Consider the following 25,156-nt stretch of genomic DNA (forward strand, 5'->3'; position numbering starts at 1 on the left):
TATTAATGAATTATATTTTTAAATAAAATAAATTGTATAATAAACAACAATAATATTAAATTAAATAAGGCTTTTAGCATTTCATTTCATTTAATTTCGATAGCTTAATCAGTGTATGTTGATGACGCAGTATTGATGAAAGCTGATTGGCCTATTGAAAATTATCCCGGAAATTAAATTTTTATACATTTTTAATTTAATAACAAGAGCTTTTAATTAGAACTAATCGGATTTATACCCCTTTTTGGCTATTTGTATTTTACAATTTTAGTTGCTATAGCAACGCGTGTTATGATATGAATTCTGACTGCATATAAAAAACAATCAAACCTATCGCAATCTGTTGGTTGAGAGACGAGGCGACTTTGCAGACCATTTCTGTGCGATTCCTGAGATTTCTGAAGCTGTTGGAGGATTTCTGAGAGAAAAAGACTTATTTTAAAGAGCACAATTTCTCTAATCATCTTTTTTTCGTTATTTTTCTGATTATTTTTTTAATACAATTTTGTTGCTGTTTTTTCATTCCTTCTTCTTCTTCTTCTTCTTCTTCTTCTTCTTCTTCTCCTTCTTCTTCTTCTTTACTTTGTTTTACATTTATTTTCATATTTGTCTGTTTTTGTCTGTTTTATTGCAGGTTGGAGGAGATTGTCCATGTCCCACATGGGTGAAGAAAGAGGAGGTGAGTGTTTTTAATCTTTCATTTGTTTGTCATTGTATATCACTGTATGATGCTGTATGGTGTTTGACTAAATGAAAAGGATTACAGAAGTTAACAAAAGAGATTTATTAAAAATGTTTTGATATACAGAAGATACACGGGACAGCACCACTGAGCTTCCTGGTTTTTTGGCTCCTCTGCCTTCACATTTGGCTGATTCTGCATCCACAGACCAGAGGAACAGCAAGAGGAAAAGGCAGAGCAGCAGCCAGCAAACACTGTCCACCTCGTCCAGCAGACCAGCCAAACGCTCTCGCAGAGGTCAGCACAGCTCATCTTCTAGATCTTATGGCTCAGAAATGAAATGATTTGTCATTGATGAGACCGCAGCATGTTTTCTTTTTCTCTCTTTTCTTCATTTCTTGTGCTCTTCTGTGTTGCAGACTTGTACCAGAAGGGCCCGTTGCTGGGACAAGGTGGATTCGGCTCTGTGTTTGCTGGGATGCGCAGGTCTGATGGACTGCCAGTAAGAGATTTTCTTCCCTCCTTTGTTCAGACATGCTTTAGAAATGTTGCTGTCAGTAAATGTCATGTGTCACAATCAGGCAGGTGTGATTTACTCTGCTTTTTCTGTCTGCAGGTGGCCATCAAGTATGTGTCAAAGGACCGGACCCCCGAGCGACTGAAAGTTGTATGTTTTGATGTGAATCTGTTGTGTTTGCTGTGTTTGATTGAGTTCTGGATATAATGGAGGGTTTGTCCTGCAGGATGGTCAGGGTCGGCTGCCGCTGGAGGTGGCATTGATGACCCGTGTCACGTCAGCTCCTGCCTGCCCCAGTGTCCTGCAGCTGCTGGACTGGTTTGACCGTCCCAGACGCTACATCCTGATCCTGGAGCGACCGGATCCTTGCCAAGATCTCCAGAGCTTCTGTGAGGAGAACGGCTGTCTGGATGAGCGTCTGGCCAAGAAAGTGCTGGTGCAGCTGATCGCGGCCCTAAAACACTGCGAGAGCCGCGGCGTCCTGCACCGGGACGTCAAACCAGAAAACCTGCTGATCTCCACAGAATCCCAGGACATCAAGCTGCTGGACTTCGGCTGTGGAGATCTGCTGAAGCACTCGGCCTACAAATACTTTGCAGGTGAGTGTGAGTTACAGAAGGAAACGTTCTGTTGATGTTTGTGAACTTCTGCTGATCCACTAAAGGGAATTTGTCTGTACTGGAGCATTTTGAGCAGATGTTTGTGGTCTTCTTATGTCTCTCAGGCACTCCTGCATACGCTCCTCCTGAGTGGTTTCGTAGACATCGCTACCATGCGACTCAAGCTACAGTCTGGTCAGTAGGAGTGACGCTCTACAACATCCTGTGTGACCGTTTCCCATTCAGAGGCGCACAGAGGGTCACGTCCAGAAGCAGACTGACCTTCCCCAGGAGCTTGTCAACAGGTAAGAGATTCAGACACATTCAGAGATAGCCTGGCGAGCGAGCAGAAGTGTGTTGTTGCGTGTTTCTGAAGACGGTGTTGTGTGTAACAGAGTGCCGTCAGCTGATTCGCTGGTGTCTCAGTGCAGCACCGGCTGATCGACCCAGTTTAGATGACATTGAGAGCCATCCCTGGTTGCACTGCACAGGTGGCCAGTGACATTACACTTATCTGAATCCAGCAGTCATGGCTTGGGTTGCATTGTCAGGTTCAGTGTAGATAAACGCTGTCAATGATTTGTAGAAGGAGAGCAGGAGGGGCAGAGGAACTGAGGAGAACAGATCCTGATCCTGAGCTTCCTCTGCTGCATCTGTGAGGCTCTGTGTGAAGCTGTACGAGCTGAAGACACACACACACACACACACACACACACACACACACACACACACAAGCTAGTCTACAGTAGACAAATGTACAGTTTCTAGACCTCTTAGAGAAAAACGGGGACAGATGTTAAATAAATCATGAACAATAAAGTTATTTTATTCGCAATTACAGCAGTTTTTTTTCTTTACTGGTTTCACTAAAATGTAAATGTTTAAACCAAGGGCAGCACGGTGACTTAGTGGTTAGCACTGTAACCTCACAGCAAGGTTCACTGTGTAAAACATATGCTGGATATTTTGGCGGTTCATTCCCCTGTGGCGACCCCTGATGAATAAAGGGACTAAGCTGAAGGAAAATGAATGAATGAACACAGACACTGGAGGAATTAGGAGACTCTGTTCAGTCAGATATGATCATGCTGTCTGTAGTGTGCTGAACTAACTAGACCAAACCTTTATTTGCAAAATTTGATGTCTGAATTTAAAACATAAAAATCTAAACTAGCCGAATTGTTTTACTTAAACACAGATCTGTCGATAATAAACTCAATAAATGTCCATACACGCATGCTGATATTTAACAAATGTTTTTTTTATTTTGAGTGATCTTCAATTTTAGGTAAAAAACAAAAGTTTCTATGAGAATTTGAAATGAACAATATTGTGTTTTTGTGGACATTGAACTACAAAATTTCAACATTGAAGAGTGCTGAATAGTTTTTTGATATAATCTTCAATTCAAAGTTAGAAAAAATACAAATACTAAACTTCTTACGAGAATTTAAAGTAAACACTACTGTGTTTTTCTTCTTTGTGCACATCAAATTGCAAATTATCCCAATATAGTGCAATAAATCTCTTTTTAGGACGATCTTCAGTTTCAGGTTAGAATACAATTATAACTTTGAAAATCATTTAAAATGTACATTTTGTTTTTTTCATGTGTATGTCAAAGTTTCAACAGCTCAATCATTTTAAAAAGCATGTGCTCAAACTAAAAGAAGTAAAAAAGTGCTTTTGTGGTGCAGGGTCACGTCTCTCCTCAGTAAGTGATCATAGACAACACAGGGGGGCAATGTTCAGCACAGAGAATCACAATTTAACTAAAACGTATAAGACTGCGTGTTTTTCATCATCTCAACAGTTTGTCTAATGAAACACACAATAATTTAACATTTATTTTAACAAATACAGCTCATAGTGTTAATAACATTGTTTACTCTACACTTTGTACCGTGATCATGATGATTGTTTGTTATGAGCAGGGCTGGATTAGGTGATTTGGGGGCCCTAAGCAATTCGAGTCATGAGACCCAGAAGTCCTTCAGTAATAAGCACTTTTCATATTTGCTTATTTATTTAGCTGTCTTTATCTTATATCACTCTGTCTTGCTTTCTATATTTTTACCTTTACACAATCTCTACATTTTAAAAGATTTGTGTGCTTAAAGTGAGTTCACAACTAAAAATACTGAACAAACTATTTGTTTTCTAAAACTAAATTTTCATCTGATTTGACTGCTGGACTGATCCATGATTGGGGGTGGGGGGACACAATTGCACACATACTAATTAAGATAAAATGTATTTGTTAGAGCCTTGTCCTACAAAATATGACAGGAAATGACTTTATTAGTATTTATTGTCTGCCTCCAGACTTCCTTGGGGCCCTAAGCGACTGCTCTCTGAACTTAACATTTAAATTTCTTTAAATGATTCACCATGTCATTTAAAATGATTGGTTGTGCTTGAGATTCTGCCTTGACAACCGCGCTGATTGTTCAATATATGTTATTTGACTCAAGGTGGTCATTTTGCTTGTGATGCTGAATTCTCCTGAAGAGCAGCAGGACAGAGGCACTACCTGAACCCATCTGACGAAAAAGAAAAGTTAAATTAGTCAGTAGATATTTAAATGCTGATATATTTTTTTCTTAATTGATATACACGCTGGGGCAACACAGTGACTCCGTGGTTAGCATTGTCGCCTCACAGTAAGAAGGTCGCTGGTTCGAGTCCTGGCTGGGCCAGTTGGCATTTCTGTGTGGAGTTTGCATGTTCTCCCCTTGTTTACGTTGGTTTCCTCCAGGTGCTCCAGTTTTCCCCACAAGTCCAAGGACATGCGCTATAGGTGAATTGGGTAAGCTAAATTGTCCGTATGTGTGTATGTCCTGGTCCTCCAGGTTGAGGGTTGATCGTTGGGCTAACAACCCACCTCGTAAACATATTCAAGTATAAATCACTGGCGCAGAAAACAAACAAAACCTACGTGAGACCAAGAGACTTTATTGAAAGAAAAATCATGAAATGAAGTCATACAATGCGTCATTCAGCAGCAATCATAACTTAAAGATTGTAGTCAGTTCTTGTTTTCTAAGACCTTAAATAAATAATTATCTTTGCAAAACGCATGATCTATTTTGTATATGGTGACATAACCTGTTATATGATGTTATACTGGATAAAGACTGCCTAGGGTGTTAAGACATTCAGAATAACACTATTTTAGACTCAGAAGAATATAGATATGATTATACATTTATAAGTCACTGGAGCAAAATTAACTGTCTTTAGAAATAGAAATGACAGAAGCAAATACATATTCATTTTTTACCTTCATAAGTATCCTTGCAATGACGTGAAAATTAGATCGCAATGAAAAAAAGAGATTTTATGTCATATTATTAATCACATAAAATCTTACAGCAGTCAACACTGAAATCCATACATAATACATTACGTTTGAATGAATCCCATTTCTGTGATATAAATAATAAACATTCTGAACAGAGAACTGTAACATTGAGCAAATACAGCAGAGATACAATAGAACTCACAATGTAGTCACTATCTATTGAAACCAAGTTTGGAAAAAAAAGAACTTAAATATATTTATTGATGCTGTAAGCTGTTTGTTTCAACTGAGTGAACATTTGACAAATTTAACAGCAAATGACCTGTTAAAAAGTCACAACATTACATTCAAATCAGCTTCTGTTACTTGCTGCTTTACTTTAATCACAGTTGCGTTGCTCTAAAGGTTCAGTTCTTAAATGATTAAATGAATCTTTATTAAGTATGTCTGGACGAATGTGACACCGTCACACTTTCAGATCCAAGTCAATGCAGCACATCACAGCAATAAACAAAGATGTAAACAAAGTACATTGCTTTATGAACTATTACAATTACTTGAAGCACAGTCAACATCAATGAAGTCGAGCCAAGTAAAAATGTCAAAGATTAAACAATCAGGCCCTTCTGAAGGCTGAAATAAATCATTAAACACTGACTATCATCTGGTTTGTAATCAACAACTATTTTCAGACCAAAGAATATCATGCGCTGAATGAAACAAACTGTGTTACTAAGAGTAAATCAAGAATAAATGTCACCTTCAAATGTAAAACATCATTTTGTTTCCTATAAAAAGCGATTAGTTACTTTAATGAAGGGATCAAAACCACTGCCTTAAAAGTGACCAATTGACTTCCCTTAAAAATATGAGGACCTATTAAGTTGACTTAACTTACCTATTTATAGTCAACTAATTGCTTTTTACAGCGTAATTAAAATTAGATTTCATTTTCTCAAAATCACAACATTTATGACTGCCCGTTTCGCCACTTACAAATTTAAAATGAAGCATATTTTCATACAATTTATTGCTCACATTACATGTATGATAACTTAAATACATTTGAATATACTGTATAATATGAATAAAACAATTAGTTTGAAATAAATTAGAGTAATAACCGCTAGACATTCAGCATGCTAAGTTTCTGTGCTATAACTCTAAACTAGATTTAATTAAGAAGACGATGCATCATATTCTTGAACACAGACACGATTCCAAAACTGCCTAAATAATGCTTATTAGAATAATTTCAATGCAGACAATAGTAAATACAGTATATGCACAGAGATTTGTTTGTTTTGTGATGGAATGATTGATTTTAATCGGGTGGATTACAGTAAATGCGATTTCAGTAATCCTGAGAAACAATCTTCAGACTATATCCCAGATCAAGAGAATTGATGAGGCCCAAATAGTTCAAAGAGAGAGCAGAACATCTTCGATAAATAGAGCATAATGTGACTTCAGGAGGTGGTCATGGTTGAAGGGTCCGTCCACATGGCTGGCACATCTCTGAACCTGCACAGTAGAAAAAACACAGTTAAGCATGTACAGCATAATGATCAGTGACTGACAAATAAGAGTGTTCACAGTCAAGAAAAGCCATTTTAAACACTCAATTATTACACTCCTCTGATTTTAAGAATGTATTGTCAGTTTTAATCCCATCCCCCACCTTTTTATGAGAAACATTATTTTTAACAAAATGAAAATGTCGTAACTATAAGATTCAGTGCTTCCCACAGCTATAGGAGAGCTCTAAAATCTGCCAGGACTGAGCACCTCCACAAACCGATAGAAAATCGGTCTTAGCAGTCTTAGATTTTTATTTAACACCATTGCTAAATTAACAAATAATCAGTCATCTTTGGAACAAAATGTCCCACCGCAAATTAGTAGTGATGATTTTTTTAGTGATGAAATAAAAGCCTTCAGACAGAAAATAGAAGACGCTAAACTTTCTGCACCGCCTTATACTTCTCAACATTCCACTGCATCTAGATAATTTACAGTGCTTCAAAATCACAGAACAGGAAGGACGAGCTAGATAAAATGATTAATGGTTCTAAACCAGCTAAATGCATGTTGGACTCAATTCCAACAAAATTAGTGAAAGAGCTGCTGCCTGTAATAGTAGAAGCTCTTCTTAATTAAACAGTTTTCAATAAATGAGTTAAATGCAGCTTCATGTGCTGTTTGGGCTCATTAAACTATTGTAGACATGGTGTGAACTAGTCTTTCATTCACTGTAACTGATCTCCAGAAAATCTAGAAACAGGGACTCAGCAGCTGGTCTAAAACGGGATGGGGAGCAGATCAAATCAAATTATATGTATTACCTAAAGACTAAATGAAGAAAAAATATATATGGAGCGGTACAGGAGCGGGAGTCATTTTTAATAGGAGCGGGATGGGACAGGATCATTTTTTAAACTTTGGTCTGGGAGTGGGACGGGAAAAGATTTCTTTCTGTGAGAGTGGGAACGGGACAGAAGTGAAAATTCCCTCCCATGTCATCCTCTATTCCAGACACGGCTGTGTCTTTTGTCTGACAAAAGCCGAAAAAAGACTTTTGTACTAAACCTGTAATGGCAGTTTCTGTTTCTACTAATAAGCACTGCTCACTAACTTGTGTATTTAACTGAGAGTCAGCTGCAGTAGTTGAGAGATTTTCTTGATGAATCACAGCAACGGCGAGTTCTTATTAAAGGATTCTGCTCTGAAGATACCCGAAAAATCCTCCTGGTTTGTCTCGTCTTTAAATTCACAACATATTCATGAAGAAAAAGTCAGTCACAGAGATATAACAGATGATACATTTGTAAATAATGTTCACTTTGTTGCACAGAGAGAGATTCCTTTGCTTCATAAGACCTCAGTGCATCGTCAGGACTTGAGTGTATCATTACACCCCTATCTTTGATACAGTTTCCCCAAAAACTGTCTCTCAAAGTTCATGAGTACTGGCCTGTGAACTGGCATCCACACCTATTAACAGAACAAATGCAGGAGAACTGAGAAATACAGAGAACATTGAACACAACATTAAGCTTGGTTAAACTGTGCAACTGTCCAAATCTGTTATAAAACACAAATAAATCTAATGGAGAATTTCCTGATTTACAGTAAAATACTGTTCATTTTTACAAAGCGACTGACATTCCAGCAGTTTCTAATGGCACTTCACATTTAACTCTTTATTCACTTTTATTTACTGATTGTTCTTATTGTTCTTATTATAAACAGGTTCATGTTAAATTCTGTTATTAATTTTAGGTTTTTGTTGCATGTCTCAGGGATGTCAATGGGAAGCACCAAGGAATGTCATGCAGCTCACAATCCCAGGAAAGTGCCAACTTCACCCTAAAGTACTCCAGCTGATATGGGGGTGTTTTGGAGAAACTCGGGTTTACCTGTTTGCTTTAGCCAAGACCGGCCACTGCTCCGCTCAGCACAGATGCACTGGCTCACTGCTGGATTCGGACATGTGTATCAGGCAAGTTTGCGTTTCCCTAGTGAGTCTTCTTGTACAGACCCTGGGCAAGGTCAGGGAGGACGAGGAGCAGATCTTGCTGGTTGCACCACACTGGCCCACCCAGACCTGGTTTCCAGAACTCACACTCCTCGGGACAGACCCTCCCTGACAGATTCTCCTGAGAAAGGACCTTCTTTCTCAAGGAGGTTTTCTATCTGGCACTTACGTCCAGATCAGAAAAAGGAGAAGGTAGTTGGAATTTTTATAGATTTAAAGAAGGCATTTGATACAATAAATGATAATATATTGGTAAATAAATAGATAACTTACATTCAAGCACATTCAGGGCAGCACGATCATGAGAGATGTAATTCATTGTTAGTATTATTGTCATCATTAATATTTAATAATGATTAGACATACATTTTGGAATTATTGCACACAAATATCAATAAGTCATCTCAGCATTATTAGATAGTTGTTTCTGGTTTTTGTTAGTCCTAATTGATGTTGTTTTCAAATACAATCAATCCCTTAAAATACAAAAAAGTCATTAGACTGATGGAAAATGTGGGCTATTTGGAGCATACAAATCCTTTATAAATAAAACGAGAAAGGTATGATGACATTTTAATTATTTGCAGTGTATTTTTTACAAATGGAATCAAACATATAATTTGTCAAAGATGCCAAAAGGATAAAATATATTTTATGAAAAAGAAGAGATCAGTGAAAGAAGAAATCAGTTTAAGTAATAGACGAATGATGTGTGTGGTAATGAAGTGGGAAAATAATAAGCTTGTGCTTCATCCCACTCCATTTTCCACCATGTTGAAATGTATTTTTTGTTAATGATGTTTTATGTATGATATTTCTGTTTGAAAATAAATAAATCAAATCAAATCTCTGAAACCTTCATGTGTGATCTATAGACATGACATAGAAAACTTAAGTGACCTGCCAGCATCGGTAGCTGACCTCTCATGACCTTTTGGGATCACTCTGTGGTCCTCTGCGCACTGCAAAGAGAGCCGCTTGATTCAGTATCTTTAAGTTTTCTATTCTTGAAGACAGCTCTGCTGATCACACTGGCTTCTATTAACAGAGTCCGGGACCTGGAGGCATTTTCTGTCAGCAAATCATGCTTGGAATTTGGGCCAGCTAACTCTCACATAGTCTTGAGACTCTGGCCTGGCTATGTGCCCAAGGTTCCTACCACTTCATTTCCAGATAAGGTAGTGAGACTTCAACCATTGACCATGGAGGAGGCTTACTTAACCCCTCCATTGCTGTGATGAGGTCGCACACTGGGTGTTTACGTGGCCCAAACAGAGCATTCTCTAGTCTGTTTTTTTTCTTTTTCTTTTTGTTTTATTTTGCTTTGTGTCTGTTTTGGCAGTCGGCAGAAGGAAAGTGCCATATCCAAGCAGAGGCTGGCACACTGGGTTGTGGATGCCATCACCCTTGTGTATCATACCCAAATCAAGGTGTGTCCTCAGGGATAAGTGCACACTCAACTGGAAGTCCCGCATCCTCCTGGGCATTAGCAAGCAGAGCCTCTCTAACAGACAACTGTAGATCTGCGGGCTGGGCAACACTTAAAACATTTGTGAGATGATTTGAAACTATTTAAAATTATTTATTTTTTTCACATTGTCATTATGGGGTATTGTGTGTAGAATTTAGAGGTAATAAATGAATTTGACTCATTTTGAATTAAGGTTGTAACATAAAAATGTGGTTAAAGTGAAGCGCTATGAAAACTTTCCAGATGCTCTGACTGTACTGATACTTTACATTTGTCCATGACAGGGTTGACACAATGTGAGGTTTGTTTACTGTTTTTCTACTTGCAGATTATTTGTAAAAAGTGCAGGAGCTTGACCAACATTCATTTCTTACAGTCCAAGGCAGGTGTGGGCAAACTTGATCCTGGAGGGCCAGTGTCCTGCATAGTTTAGCTCCAAACCTATTCAAACAGACTTCCCTATAGAGTTCAAGTGATCTTAAAGACACTGATTAGTTTGTTCAGGTCTGTTTGATTAGGGTTGGAACAAAACTCTGCAGGGACACCGGCCCTCGGGGATCAAGTTTGCCCATCCCTGGAATAAGGTCTAATTAAAACAACTGTGGTTAAATCAAAACTCTCAAACAATTTTGTTTTATAATTTTGATGTCTCGAAGGCACTTTATTGTGAGAATGACCCTTATACAATTATATATATCCGGGTGAGTAATATGTAAGGTAGAGTAAAATGTCATGTGTATTTAAAGGTATGTAAGTGTATATATTTACCACCACCTACTGGAAGTTTTAGATTCTTATTTTGAAGACTATGGTGTGGTCCAGAATCTTCTGCTGTCCAGAATCAGGTGGTTTGTCTTGGTTGGGCATCTCAGCTGAGACCTCTCCACAATGGGTGACCCCACAGTAGCTGTGAAGTACCAGTGGCGTGTACCATTTGGGTGAACTCATTTTTTAAATGTGATCTTGAGATTTTTTTAAAGTTTTTTTTGTTCACAGTTTTGACTTTGATACTGACTGATCTAATGTTTATGTACGATTATTAAAATAAAACATTCTGCAGACAATATTAATTTAAGAGAGATCTTTGAGGAGTGTTTATGCATATATATGCTTCAGTGTTAGAAAAGCTAGTCTGCTTGCATGACCATTGCCAGGTCTGGGCTGTTTTATTATTAATGTAATATTAAATTAAATTGTTAATATCAGTTAATGTCCTGTGAGTTCACGTGAATTAACAATGAAACTTTATTTACATTAACCAATGTTAACAAATAATAAATACTGTAATAAATGTATTAGATCTTACCAGGTTTGACTTTTTTACAGTGGAATACTGGCAACAGTGTTAGTCAGTGTAACAGAGCAGTAGCGGAAACTAACAGGAAACTGCTTACAGTTAATTACTGTACTGTAGTTCTGTACTCACAGCATAATCGCTACTGCACACACATTAATGGTAAATCATATATACAGTAGTTATTGTAGTTTGACTCAAATTAATCAGTTTTCTGAACTGTTCTCAAAAATAAAAAGCAAATCAATTCTTCAGACAAATGTATTTTATTGTTTTGGCAGCAAACAAACATACAACAGAAAATGTCTGACAAAATTAAACAAATCAGCAGGTATGAAGACATTTTCTATTTACAATGAAACAAAAAGGTTCAATAATGAACAACACATGCAGTGTATATACAGTAGGACTTGTGTGTTGAAGTAGGGGGGGGACTCCAGGAACTGAGTTTGACATCGATGGTTACAGTGTTGGGGGTAACGCATTACAAGTAACACAAGTTATGAAATAATATGACATTTCTAAGTAACAAGTAACACATTAACAAATTAAGGAGTATTCAAGTTACTTCTTAGTTTAATTAATTCTCTTTTAAAAAATAAATTGTTGAATTAATAATAATAATAATAATAATAATAATAATAATAATAATTTTCTCCCAGCAGAAACAAACAGAACCCAAGATGGCAGAGCCTTACATTTCTGCACTGAAAGTATTGTCATTTTTCTGAACACATGGAGGACAAGTAAACGGGGATTGTTTGTGTCAAATGCTCATTTTACTTCACTAATAAGACTAAAAGTACAAAAGCATCAAACACATTGCTTAAAACTGTCATTAATCTCTAAACAGTATACGGCATGTAGAGCTCTGGCCTCAGGAAGTTCTCAGAAGATAACATTCTCCTTAATCATTATTATCTGATGTGTTTTTAGAGGTAAATAAAGGTTATAGAGTGTGTTGTTAATTGCAGAGCTCCTCTATTTAAAAAGAAGGAAAAAAACTGCAAGTTCTGAAAGAGATCAAGCCTCAGCCTGGTATAAAAAAAGGATTTTTTCTCAAAGGTAACATAACACATTATTTTCCATAATAAGTATAAGTAACACAGCTTTACATTATAACGTTACTTTTTTGGGGGAGTAACTCACTATTGTATTGCATTACTTTTAAAATATCTTTCCCCAACACTGATGGTATACGGCACATTGTCAAAGCAACTGGCAACATTTATCTCAATCACACATATAATAATAATGATTAAAAAAAACTTTACTGTCATTTATTCTTTGCATGACACAATTTCATACAAATCCTGCTGGTTTTACAGTAAAATACTGTTTCCTTTCATTACAGCAGAACACTGGCTATTTTAGAGTTATTTACCGCATAATCTACAGCAAGGGTTAACAGTAAACAATTTAAATAACTGCCACAGAGAAGACATCTAACAATCTATGCCCACCTCCACCCCCTTCCTTTTGGAAGGACATCTATTTTTAATCCATCCATCCATCCATCCATCCATCCATCCATCCATCCACCTATTCATCCATTCAGGAAACACCTAACCTCTAGCCATCAGTGTCCAGTCATTGCTGAGGTGTGTGATTTCTATTTTACTGCACATGCTGCACTCCAGTCTGTAAAGACAAAGACACGACTAACAGAGCTCTACTTGTTGCTGAACTCCAGCAATGCACAAGATAATCTCCAGTGTTCTTCAGATAAATCTCCACTGATGCTCTTGTGAGTTTCCTTTTTCTGCCTGTTGTGTGTCCATTACTTGAACACCTGCCAAAGACGAGACATCTAGCTAACTATCTAAGCCCACCACCACCCCCTTCCTCTTGGAAGGACATCTATTTTTCATTCATTTATCCACCTATCTATTCAGTAAAATGACTAACCAGACCATCAGTTTCTAGTCATTGCTGAGGTGTGAGTCCCGTTTCTCCACATGCCCCAGTGTAATCTGTCATACAAGACAAAAACAAGACTAACAAAACTCTACATGCTGCTGATCTTCAGCAATAAACAAAGTTTTCTCCAGTGCTCTTCAGATATATCTCCACTGTTCCCTTGTGACTCTTCTCCTTCTGCTTCACTCCAATCTGCAAAAGACTAAGACAGCACCAACAGAGCCCTAACTGATGGCTGAGCTCCTGCAATGCACATGCTGTTCTCCGGCAATTTAAAAAAAATCTCCACTGATGCTCTTGTGAGTCTCTCTCTTCTCCCTGCTGTATGTCCATTACCTACAATAAATAACAGCCACAGAGAAGACATCTAGCTAACAATCTATGTCCACCACTACCCTCTTCTTCTTGGAAGGACATTCATGCCATGCACCTATCCACCTGTTTTTGAAGGATACTCCTGACCATCAGTGTCCAGTCATTGCTGAGGTGTGTGATTCCTATATTTCTCCACAAGCTGCACTCCAGACTGTAAAAGACAAAGACACGACTAACAGAGCTCTACATGCTTGCTGAACTCCTGCAGTGCACTAAATGTTCTCCAGCGTTCCTTAGACAAATCTCCACTGATGCTCTTGTGAGTTTCCTTCTTCTGTCTGTTGTGTGTCCATTACCTGAAAAAGAAACGCCTGCCGCAGAGAATACATCTATCTATCTAAAGCTGAGCTCAGACTACAGAAGTTTTAGTCCAATTTATTTTGACCTCCCGAGAATCGGAGATGAAATCTTGTCGAGGACTTTGATCGGTTCTCAGCGCAGATTATCTGGTAATGTGAGCCGTTTAAAGATAGAATCTTGCACCTCGCCATCTTGAACACAAATCGCAGCCTCCCTGATCATAACAGACATGATTGAAATCCAGAAATTCAAATCGGGCTAATCACAGCAGTTCAAACCTATTCAGTATTAACAAAGCCATGAGCTGGAGAGAATCATGTTGCTTTCAATAAATAAATAAATATATCATTTTTTTGAATAAGCTTGAATTATCCTTTATTATTAGCCAGATTTTACGTTATTCTTATAGCGGTGTGCAGATATTGATGACACATGTGTAGCCGGGCACTAGAACATTGCCAGTTATCTCCAAAACCCAAAATGATTCAACATATTACAGTTTTTCTCAGTGGCTTTGGTGCATTTCTCACAACACTATTTACATTTGCACAACAGTTAATGCATTTCTCAAAACTATTAGTCATTTGTGCACATCATAGTAGCAGTTTCTCATTCCTTCCAACAAATTGTGAATGCTTTTGGACATGTATCAATTGCTTTCATACAACTCTTTGCTGTTAAAATTATTATTCGCTTATGTCATGTCAGTCAAAATTAACTAAACTTGTGAATGCTGAAAAGTCATTCCATTTAAAAACTAATAGTCCTCATTTCATTACTTGAGTCATTACATACAAAAATGTTGAACTAGTTGCCGAAATCTGACAAGCAAATTATATTAAAATTTTTACATCTTTATTTTCCAGAAAATGTCTTCTAAATTGAACAATTTCATGAATGATTTACAGACGTGTGTATGTTGTAGGTTCAGTTGCAATATGTACCTAATGTTTGAAAGTTGTGCACAGCACACATTGTTTACAGTTGTGCACAGCTCTGCCCAAAGGGAGTTTATGTTTGATGTAAATAAGAGTGTATTTATTCTTTTGGCCAATCCTGCGAAAAAATTAGAATTGCAAAGAGCATCTGCAGTAAAAATGTGAAACATACATATTCAGTGTCTTGTAATCAGATTCCTCACTAAATGCAGTGATGTCTAACTTTACTGTAGTTTTCAAATGGCTGAGCAAATAGTATATAGTGCTGTCTTGAGCATTTTCAGAAAGTGTCACCAAAATCGAACTTTATTACATTGAAAAAAATAGACAAAGCCATTTGACTATCTTGTGAATAGACAATGGTGTCAGGACTTTTCCTCTCGATGACACTGACACTCTCATTGACATCAATACTTGCTTTTGAGGAATGAGCTATCCATTTTTTAGGAAGTGACTCACTTTTAAAGAGGCTCTAGCAATCTAAAAGCTGAGCTATTGCCAGTCAAACACAGCACAGCCATCGCAGCAAGACGGAGAGATTTCAATTATTGTCATAAATAGTAATATCATTGTGACAGGGTGGCTCAGTGGTTAGCACTGTCGCCTTACAGCAAGAAGGTCGTTGGATTGAGTCCCAGCTGGGTCAGTTGGCATTACTGTGTGGAGTTTGCAAGTTCTCCCTGTGTTCGTGTGGTTTTCCCCTGGGTGCTCTGGTTTCCCCCACAGTCCAAAGACATTCGATATAGGTGAACTGAATAAACTAAATTGGCCATAGTGTATGTGTGTGAATGTGAGAGTGTATGGGTGTGTGAATAATTGATATAATTATAATTGAACTTTCGTTTAGACATATCAAATCAACATTTCTTCATTCTGCTGTCCACTGCCTGCATGTCAGACCCTTATAAACATCCCAATTGCCAAATATTATTAGCCATATATAATACGCATTTATGAAATGAATGTTTGTGTGTGAGAGCAAATTAAAAAGACACTTGCGGCTCAACTTGCGTGTGTTAACTAAATTTTACAGGCTAACTGCATGAACAGCTACGCAAACTGAGACGTAGCGTAGCCTATTTCGAGTGCAGGATATTAGTGTTTTCCTGTAGTGGCAGTTGGTCAAATATTACTAAATTAATAATAAGCAATTAAAAAAGTGAGTTATTCCGTTTGTGGATAGGACAACGACCTCCTTATAATAAGCTTAAATGATCAGTTTTCATTAGCCACTAACGTTATTCTGTGTGTGTGTGAATATTTATGAGCCAGATGTAGCTGGGTAGCTATGCCTACTAAATTGCCAGTTATCTCCAAAAAACAAAAAGCTTAAACATTAAAATGTGCTTTTAGAAATCACAGATATATCTTTTCTGTGAGGGCTGTGTTTAGGATAGGGGATAGATTAGTGCTATGTACAGTATAAAAAAAATCCTTAGGCCTGTGTCTAGTGCCGTAAACCGACATAGAGTAGCTCTATATGCTATAACAGATTATTTTTCCACACAATATAGGCAGTGCAACAGGTAACAATTTAGCTTTTGAGCAAGAAAGCACAGCACATCGTGGCATGATGGAGAGATTATAAGTCTATTATTATTATTAGACATTTGTCTGGGCATTAGGGACGGGGAGTCGACTCCTCGACTCTCAATGAACCTAGTACTGAAATCGACTTCAGGACAGGAATATGAGAGTTGAGTCTGTTTTTTTCAAATCCTCCTGAATGAAGCTGTTTTAAGCTGCAGTTATAATGCTCATTCTCGAGCACGATGAACTCTGAAGGCAATTATAAATTTAGTGCTGCAGACAAAGTTTGCTTTCACTTTTAAATACCTATGAAACACAACTTTGTGCAATTTGGTTTTAAAGATGATCTGCCTGCGATGTCAAGTTTGCTGTGTTATCAATACAATTTAGCTCTAATATTTGGGCTATTCTTCTTGTTTATTTTGTAAATAACTACAAATTAAATACATTAAAATTAAAATACAATTAATAACAAACGAAATTCATTTCAAAAAGAGGATTTTTAAATACAAATAGAGACAAGGCTAAGTTCAAAAACAGCTCTGACTCACTTCTTTTCTTCCGGCGTATGCTGTCCCATAAACAAACCCTTATTTAACTACAATGAACAAATTGCACAAAACAAACAGTGATATTTAAAAGTAAAGTAATAGGCTGTTTAAAAGAACACATAAAAAAATAAAAATTTACAAGAGAGAGCAATATGATATGTTTTGAGGCACAGCTGATTTTATTTATTATTTTAGGTTTGTTATGAATTTCGTGTAGGGGGTTAATATTTAATCGGTCATTAAATCAAATTGAAATCTAGCTATATTGTTTATTGATCAGTTAGAGCAGGCATGTCCAAGCTCGGTCCTGGAGGGGCAGTGTCCTCCAAAGTTTAGTTCCAACCCCAATCAGACTCTAGGGATAGTTTACAGTTTAACCCAAAGAATGACCAGTCTGGTAAATGAAGAAGAGCCGGAGTCAGAGATTTAAATAAATAAATCAAGTTTACTGAAGATAGTTTGCAGTTTCATCCGCAGAACCCAGCTTCAACACTGGCAATGAGTTCCTAGGCCACTCTGCTTACAATCACCAATCAATAACAATTATACTCTCACATAACGTCATTAACTGCGTCATACATAAAGGTGTTCTAACCTGATTGGTTAAAACACAGATAGACTAGGAACATTTCCACGTGAGGTTCGTGCGTACAATTCTGAACAATATCTAAGCATAAACGTCAGACACCCTTTAGACTGATTAGAGCTGACTCCAGACCTGTGAAACGGATCAACAATCAAATAGAACACACACACTTTAAGTATAATCTGTTTCTTATCCAAGGCTGAGTGTACCGTCCGCCGTCTTTATCAAAACTGGTTAAAAACTGGTATAATCTACATTCAGGCAGTTATATTCTTACTACACAAAGTCTATCTTGAATAAAAAGTAGAATCACTTTAAAAGATTTAACCGTAAAACTATAGCAAAATCACTTTAGACATTTTAGACAGTATTAACTCCTAGAAATAACAATAGAAACAGTTGCTTCCAGTCCTCAGTTCCACTCAAGATCTCAATTCATTAATTAAAATCAATTCACAGTTAAATATTGAGAAACAGGATGATGAAAACGATAAACGTTGGTCCATGATGAGATGGACTGGAAAGCAGAAATCCGAATCCTTCAAGACACACCTGGGCTAGCTAATCAAGCTCTTACCAGGCTTTCTAGAAACATCTTTGCAGGTGTGTTGAGGCAAGTTGGAGCTAAAATCTGCAGGACACCGGCCCTCCAGGACCGAGTTTGGACACCCCTGAGTTACAGCATCTGTTGCCTTTAAAACAAATATAGTACTAAACAACCTCAGACTGTTCACTACTCCAGATTATTTTGTTCACTCATACTCAGTATTCATGTATCAAACATTTATATTAAGAAGATATTAAGGGTATTTCATGATTTTTATTTAAGCGTTGTTTGGGCTCAATTGGGGTATTTTTTAATTTGTTATTGAACTGCTGCTACACATCTTTTCATTAAATATTTTGATAATAAATTGAGGTTTTAACTTTCTGTCTCAAAGATTGCAATTTAATTTTCTAAATTAAAAAAAGTATAGGCTGATTATTATTTTATTTTGACTGCAGATGATTTAAAATGCTGATTTTGTCTGACCACAGGAGAACTGCTTGTATAAAGAACGATATGATACAGCATGTTTAATCCTTGCGCTATTTTAAGCGAATGTAAAAGGTTTTGATTCTTGAGCCGATTCCACCGACTCCAAAATTAAGAGTCGAGAATAGCTGTCGACCCCGAAAAACCCAGAACCGAACCACCGCATAATTTAATAATCTAATATTAGTAAAAAAAAAAAAAAAGTGTAATTTTTGACAAAGAGAATGATGTGCTCCATCGGTCAGGATAACCTTAACATCTTGTGTGCTGTGGCGCAGTTTTCATATTTTGTACTTTGCACATATTTAAGATTTGAGGTGGGCTAATAAATTTGCCAAAGATTCTCCTCATGTGTTCACAGCAACCAGATTTCATTATCGGTTAGGTTTTTAAAACTCCTATAGTCTGAGCCCAGCTCAAGCCCACCACCGCCCCCCTTCCTCTTAAACATCTTTTGGTGATACTGTAGGTGATACCTGACCAGCAGTTTCTTATCATTTCTGAGATGTGATTCCCTAAATTCTCTACTCCACTCTGTAAAAGACAAAGAAAACATCAACAGAGCTCTACCTGCTTGTTCAATACTATCTATCCGTTCGTCCGTCCGTCCATCCAAAGAAAATACCCGACTATCACTCTGTGAAAATATAAATATGTAAATTAAAATGTTTGATGAAGTTAATTTGATTCAACTTAAAAATGTAAGGCTGTACCTAATTTATTATGATGCACTTGTGATTACTGAGGTGTGTTTCCCTGTTCTTCCACATGCTTCGTACAAATCTGCCAAAGAGAAAGATATCAGGTCTATAATTAATCTCAATAAATTTCTTTGGAAACTAACTCCATTTTTCAGTCTGTTCAAGCAGTTCTACCTCTTTGCCGAGCTCCAGGTCTTCCAGTTTATCTCCACTGTTCCCCTTGTTAGTCTCAGGGGTAAAGCTCTACTGGGCCACGAGCCCCCCTCAACTGCACCCCACCCAAAAAAAAACCATTTATTTACCCATATATAAATAGCTACACTGAATATTTTAAATCAAAATTTGAATTATATTATAAATAAAACTATTATTATTATTTAATATTTGTATTATAATAATACTTTTTTCTCTAAATAATTAACATAATTAAATCATTCCAGTTGTGTCTTTACATTTGATTGATTTAAGATACTTTTGCTGCCACAAAGAAGACATCTTTCCAACTATCTGGAGCTGTAATTAGAAACATTGTTCCTGACTGTGTTCTATTCTCAGTTATCCCCCTATGCCCTATTCATTTAGAACATTTTAACATTCAAAGTTGCAATTATTAAAAAATAAAAAAATATTAAAGTCATCTCTCTTAGGTGTAATTTGCTTTCAAACTATTTTTACAGTTTAGTTTTCGTGATCTTACAGATCTTACAGTTTACAACTGTGCTCCCTTCGCAGTGCACTTTGAAAACATTGATGTCATTTTGTACACAGCCTCATGGTGAAAGCTATAGGTGACCTATTATTTAAAAGCGGAATTTATGTTACGTCTCCAAAGCTTGTGAAAACAAAAAGCATACAGTAATTCTTTTCATTTATATTGAGTCATTTATTAAGTATCTGTACTGTATATGACATGGGCCTGCCAGTTAGGACTTTCTAAAGTGGTTTACATGTGTTAAATTGTAAAAGTAGATTTTAAAAAATAATAAATAAATAAATATCCTTCTTAATAATAATAAGAATCATCATCATCACCATCATTAATATTATTATTAAAGTATCATTTTTTCATTTCTAATAAATAAAAAATATTACATTTCATTTTATAATAAATAGCCATTATTATTTATTTATTTTTATGATTTATATGATATTAGAATACGTGTTAGCTTTTGTAAGTGATATGTTTTAGAATAGAATGTGTAATGTTCAACTTCTCAATAATATTAGTAAAGCAAACATTAGCTCTATATGTGTCATTTACATATATTTCAGTTATTATAGAAAGCGAGTGCATATTTTTACCAAATCTAATATTGAATTCTATTGTAAATGCGTGTGCGTGTATAATTTGCACAAATAAATTAAGTTTCTTTACTCTAAAGAAGTAGTTTAGAGCATCATTACGGGCATTTTATCATAATTATAACTAACCTGGTTTAAGCGATAAATCTGCGACAGAGAAACTACAGGTTTTGGAAAACACTCGTCACTACATCATTCTTTTCTCAAACGATGCATCAGACTTTTATAGTTTAGCCGTGAGTTACTTCGTTGTTTGGGAAACGCAGCCCAGACCATCAGTTTCCAGTCATGCTGAGGTGCGAGTCCCATTTCTCCACAGGCCCCAGTCTAATCTGCAAAAGACAAAAACAAGACTAACAAAGCTCTACTTGCTGGATGATCTGCATCAATAAACCAAACGTTCTCCAGTGTTCCTCAGATAAATATTCACCATTTTGCTTGTGAGTCTGACTCTTCTGTCTGTTGAAGTTGTAAATAATAGCCACAGACAATACATATATCTAACAATCTATGCCCACCACCACCCCCTTCCACTTGGAAGGACATCCATCCATGCACCTATTCATCTACCTTTAAAGGATATTCCTGACCATCAGTGTCCATTGCTGAGGTGTTTGATTCCTATTTGTCTCCACATGCTGCACTCCAGCCTGGAAAAGATAAAGACACAACTAACAGAGCTCTACATGCTTGCTGAACTCCAGAAATGCATAAACTGTTAACCAGCGGTTTTCAGACAAATCTCCACCGATGCTCTTGAGTCTCCTTCTTCTGTCTGTTGTGTGTCCATTACAGGAAAAAGAAACACCTGCCGCAAACAAGACATTTATCTGGCTTAAAGAGATTCCAGACAATCATCTAGTATGTACAAATGAAAGTATATGATTTTAAATGTTTTATAAAGTTAATTTGATTCAACCTAAAAAAGTGTAAGTCTGTATCTAATTTATTATGCACTTGTCATTACTAAGGTGCGTTTCCCTGTTCCTCCACATGCTCCATGCCAACCTGTCAAAGAGAAAGATATCAGGTCGTTATTTTATCTCAATGGATTTCTTTGAAAGCAAACTCCAATTTTCAGTCTGTTCAAGCAGTTCTACCTGCTTCCTGAGCTCCAGGTCTTGCAGTATATCTCCACCATTCCGCTTGTGAGTCTCCTTCTTCTGCTCCACTCCAATCTGCAAACAAACAAAGACAGCCTCAAGTGCACAGTCCACACTTCTTTTAAACGGTTAAATAAGAGCATCATCCGTGAATTTAAAGTGAACTTAATCTTTTTAAAATAAAAGAATATTGTCAGCGCAATAGCCTTGTGGTCAATGCGCTGACATATGCTGCAGTAGCACAATAGGGCGTCCCGAGTTCGAAACCCAGCTCAAAGACAATTCCCAACCCTACACCTTTCTCTCTCTCCCACTTCGTTTCCTGTCTCATTACTGTCCTATCAAATAAAGGCAAAAAAGCCGAAAAAAAAGAATATTTCAGTGTGAACACACTACTTACACCATTTACACTACAAAATGGCATAGAATAGTGTACAAGTATGTGATTTGGAACGCACCCATAGACAGTACTGACAGAGCCCTACCTGCTGTTCTCCAGCATTTTCTAGATAAATGTCCACCGATGCTCTTTTGAGTCTCCCTCTTCTGCCTGCCCTCCATTAGCTGAAAAAGGAAAAACCTGACACAGACAAGGCCTAACTATCTATCTATACCAGTGGTTCTCAAAGTGTGGTACGCAGGCTTTCTTCTAGAGGTGCACGGAGGAATCACAGAATAATAATTAAAAATATATTATATATATTAAAAAAAAAATGTATATATATATATATATATATATATATATATATATATAAAAAAAATATATAACGCCCTTTTACCCTTTGATGCGTATGATAACACAGATATGATCAGCATTGGTTGTTCCCTGTACTGTATGATCACACTGTTATGATTAGTATGTTTAGTGCATCATGTCATCAGATGCTAAGATTGAAAAAAACTGTGGAGCTCTCGAGCAGATCCGCACTAGTGAAGTGCTTTTCAGTTACTGCAAACTCAGGAGTTTCTACAAGCTGCATCATTGGTGAAATAATTATCACAAACGTGTTAAAGTGTTCATAGTTGTGTAAAATAATGTGTGTTTTCGATGTATAGCCGATACATATTTCGATATATATTTGTTTTGTAAATAGCCTAGCGGTGTGGCTTTTGATTTAGTTTGTTAAATGGTGCAGGTCGCAGAACAGATTAAAGCCAATTTTACCATGTTTGAACCTTGAAAAAACACAAAATGGAAGTTTGTGCACAGACGGAGCACCTGCAAACCTTACCCAAGTCGACCTGAAAAACGGTGGTTGGATGCACAGTTTACACAAACTCCACGGTTTACTTATGATATGATCTCAATTCCACCAAATCATGGAAATGCTGCATGTATGAATTGATAAATCACCTATGAATTGGTCAGTGTATTTATAATCACTCACTTTTCTGAAACACATACTGTAAATGACGCGCTGTAAGCAGATCTAATCTCTAATTTAAATTGTAAATGTGAATCATATAATTCAAATACAAGTTAATGTTTTGGGCCCTATCATACACCCAGCGCAATGTGATGCAAGGCGCGGCGCAATAGTCTGTTGCTAGTTTCAGCTTGGCGCAAGAGTGGTTTTGAGGCGTTGCGATACGCTGTTTGAATTGCAAATGCATTTGCGCTCATTTGTGCGCCCATAGGCGTTCTGGTCTAAAAAGGAAGGCGTTCTCAGGCGCATTGCTGGCGCGTTGCTATTTTGCGAAACTAAAATAGATTTTTCATTAGACCAAAACAAACCCGGTCTAAACTCCAGCGCAGAGTTGCACCTCGCTTACACACTGCTTAATACGCACAAGAGAGCAATAAGCAAATATCTTTACATATGAAAAAAATTAAATATTAGGGACATAGGATATAATAAGAATAGATATAGGATATAAATATAAAGGATTAAAATATTACAAAACATATTATTTTCTAGCCTACATGAATATGAAAAATCACTGCTTTTATGTCTTCATCTCGGGAGGCTTTTTCAGTTCATTTATAACAATTTGCTTTTGTATAATGTTATTATTATTAGCAGTATTATTTATTATCTCCATATTTATATTTGTTTTATGAAATACAAGCTTAGATTTGCCCACCTGTCAGGTTTTAGACCATATGGGGCACAGCATGTGTATTAGGATATAACTCAGGTTTTTGAACACACTTCGTTATTATTGTTCATTTATTCGTTTGCTGGAAATTAGAACTGAATTTAGAAATAGTTTTGAAACAAATTTTTGCGCTTAACAAACAAAATTAATTATTTATAGGCTAATTGATGTCTGTGCGTAAAGGTTTCCCTATCTAAGAGCGAAAGTGAAAGTAGATCGATTATCTCTCATTCTCATGCAGTAGATGCTCTGTTTAACAGTTTTCTGTTTAAAAAAAACTGTTAACTGTTTGCTAGTGAAATGCTTTCCACTTAGACTTACTTTACGTCCTGTAAATAGCGAATGCGCTTATGGCGCGACGCAGCTGGCTCTTAAAGGGAATGGGAGATGAGACTCTAATTGGTTTATTCTCAAAACACACCTATAACTCTTAAGAAAATAAACTCAACCCTTGAAAGTGGATTTTCTCATCTTTAAATTAGCAAAAATGTGTTCTGACACACACTGAAAGCGTTTGCGCCCTGCGTTTTGCGCTCTGCGCATGGACCGTCAAAATAGAGCCCTTAGATTTAAAGAGAGAGAGCGGGGATAGTTGTAACACTTACAATCTCTACAACAAGGAACTAGTTACAAATCAGCTGATTCACTTCACACATGCTCATTTTAGTCCTCATACCACATATGAAAAAGTCCTGTGACAGACACAGCAGATATTAGACAGAAAAACTACACTTCAGCTAAGATTAGCTAATTAATTATTTTTAAGATATCATTGCCTGATTTGTAGTTAAACCCATGTAATCTGTGTGTCTGATTGTGGATATACTTAATCCACATTGTTGGTGATAATGTTTTAGCTGTTAGCTGTAGGAGAACAGATTCATGGCCACATAATGCTGGGTCAGTTGAAACAACAAAAGCTAGTAACTTGCTAGTCACATCAGTGAAATGTTACCACCAACCCCAAGTAGATTTAAAACTGTATTTATATGATTTAATTTCAGTATTGCTATAGCTTATAAAAGAGAAAGTCAAAAGTAGTTTGAGTTCAGTGTTTGACCTCTGTGGGCTCATGAAGCCTGCAAACACAAATAGTGTTCAATTGTTGAAGCTGATGCACATTTGCACATTTCATTCAGCTTTGTAACAGAGACACACAAACTATACTGAAAGCTCAATGCTGAATAAAAAGCTTTCGAATCCATTTTTATGTCATAATTCTCATTTTATAATGTTACAACTAACCCAGACTGTGGGCTGAATTGTAACATTTCACTCCTCCTGTTTGAGGGCTTACTCACACTATGTA

General features: G+C 36.7%; 1 protein-coding gene and 2 long non-coding RNA genes across 10 annotated transcripts in view; 2 read left to right on the forward strand and 1 right to left on the reverse strand.

Moving 5' to 3' along the window:
- LOC147843449 (uncharacterized) overlaps nucleotides 1–25,156 on the forward strand; it is a 186,625-nt gene that overhangs the window by 141,801 nt on the left and 19,668 nt on the right. The gene's annotated exons all lie outside the window — the stretch shown is intronic.
- On the forward strand, nucleotides 2–9,495 carry LOC137495858 (serine/threonine-protein kinase pim-3-like). 7 transcript variants are annotated; one of them, XR_015493442.1, is made up of 9 exons: nucleotides 70–679; nucleotides 809–979; nucleotides 1,102–1,184; nucleotides 1,299–1,349; nucleotides 1,426–1,798; nucleotides 1,924–2,103; nucleotides 2,194–2,289; nucleotides 2,385–2,473; nucleotides 8,405–9,495. XR_015493442.1 is itself a non-coding variant. In XM_087257030.1 (8 exons), exons 1-8 carry the CDS (start codon nucleotides 652–654, stop codon nucleotides 2,411–2,413), a joined length of 1,011 nt encoding a protein of 336 aa, XP_087113156.1. In that variant the 5' UTR covers nucleotides 157–651; the 3' UTR covers nucleotides 2,414–2,508. The 7 variants fall into 7 exon arrangements, 6 of the variants coding, with proteins under 6 accessions (XP_087113157.1, XP_087113159.1, XP_087113154.1 ...); XM_087257030.1 differs by lacking the exon at nucleotides 8,405–9,495 and having other exon boundaries at nucleotides 157–679; nucleotides 2,385–2,508; XM_087257032.1 differs by lacking the exon at nucleotides 8,405–9,495 and having other exon boundaries at nucleotides 164–679; nucleotides 890–979; nucleotides 2,385–2,508.
- LOC147843456 (uncharacterized) lies at nucleotides 17,445–22,400 on the reverse strand. 2 transcript variants are annotated; one of them, XR_015493509.1, is made up of 9 exons: nucleotides 22,233–22,400; nucleotides 21,745–21,822; nucleotides 21,612–21,652; nucleotides 21,215–21,452; nucleotides 20,890–20,976; nucleotides 19,517–19,610; nucleotides 19,355–19,424; nucleotides 19,212–19,278; nucleotides 17,445–18,297 (listed from the first exon to the last, which is right to left on the reverse strand). It is a non-coding gene; the product is annotated as an uncharacterized LOC147843456 (long non-coding RNA). The 2 variants fall into 2 exon arrangements; XR_015493508.1 differs by lacking the exon at nucleotides 17,445–18,297 and having other exon boundaries at nucleotides 18,400–19,278; nucleotides 22,233–22,396.

The sequence above is a fragment of the Danio rerio genome, chromosome 6 (genome assembly GCF_052040795.2).
Source record: "Danio rerio strain M-AB ecotype USA chromosome 6, GRCz13ab, whole genome shotgun sequence".
Classification (NCBI taxonomy): domain Eukaryota; kingdom Metazoa; phylum Chordata; class Actinopteri; order Cypriniformes; family Danionidae; genus Danio; species Danio rerio.

Bases quoted from the DNA above. Each gene is read 5' to 3' on its own strand.
- LOC137495858 (XM_087257028.1), top strand. From the start codon at position 652: ATGTCCCACATGGGTGAAGAAAGAGGAG. The intron at 680-808 runs GTGAGTGTTTTT...TTTGATATACAG, and splicing joins CATGGGTGAAGAAAGAGGAG to AAGATACACGGGACAGCACC. The intron at 1,185-1,298 runs GTAAGAGATTTT...TTCTGTCTGCAG, and splicing joins GCAGGTCTGATGGACTGCCA to GTGGCCATCAAGTATGTGTC.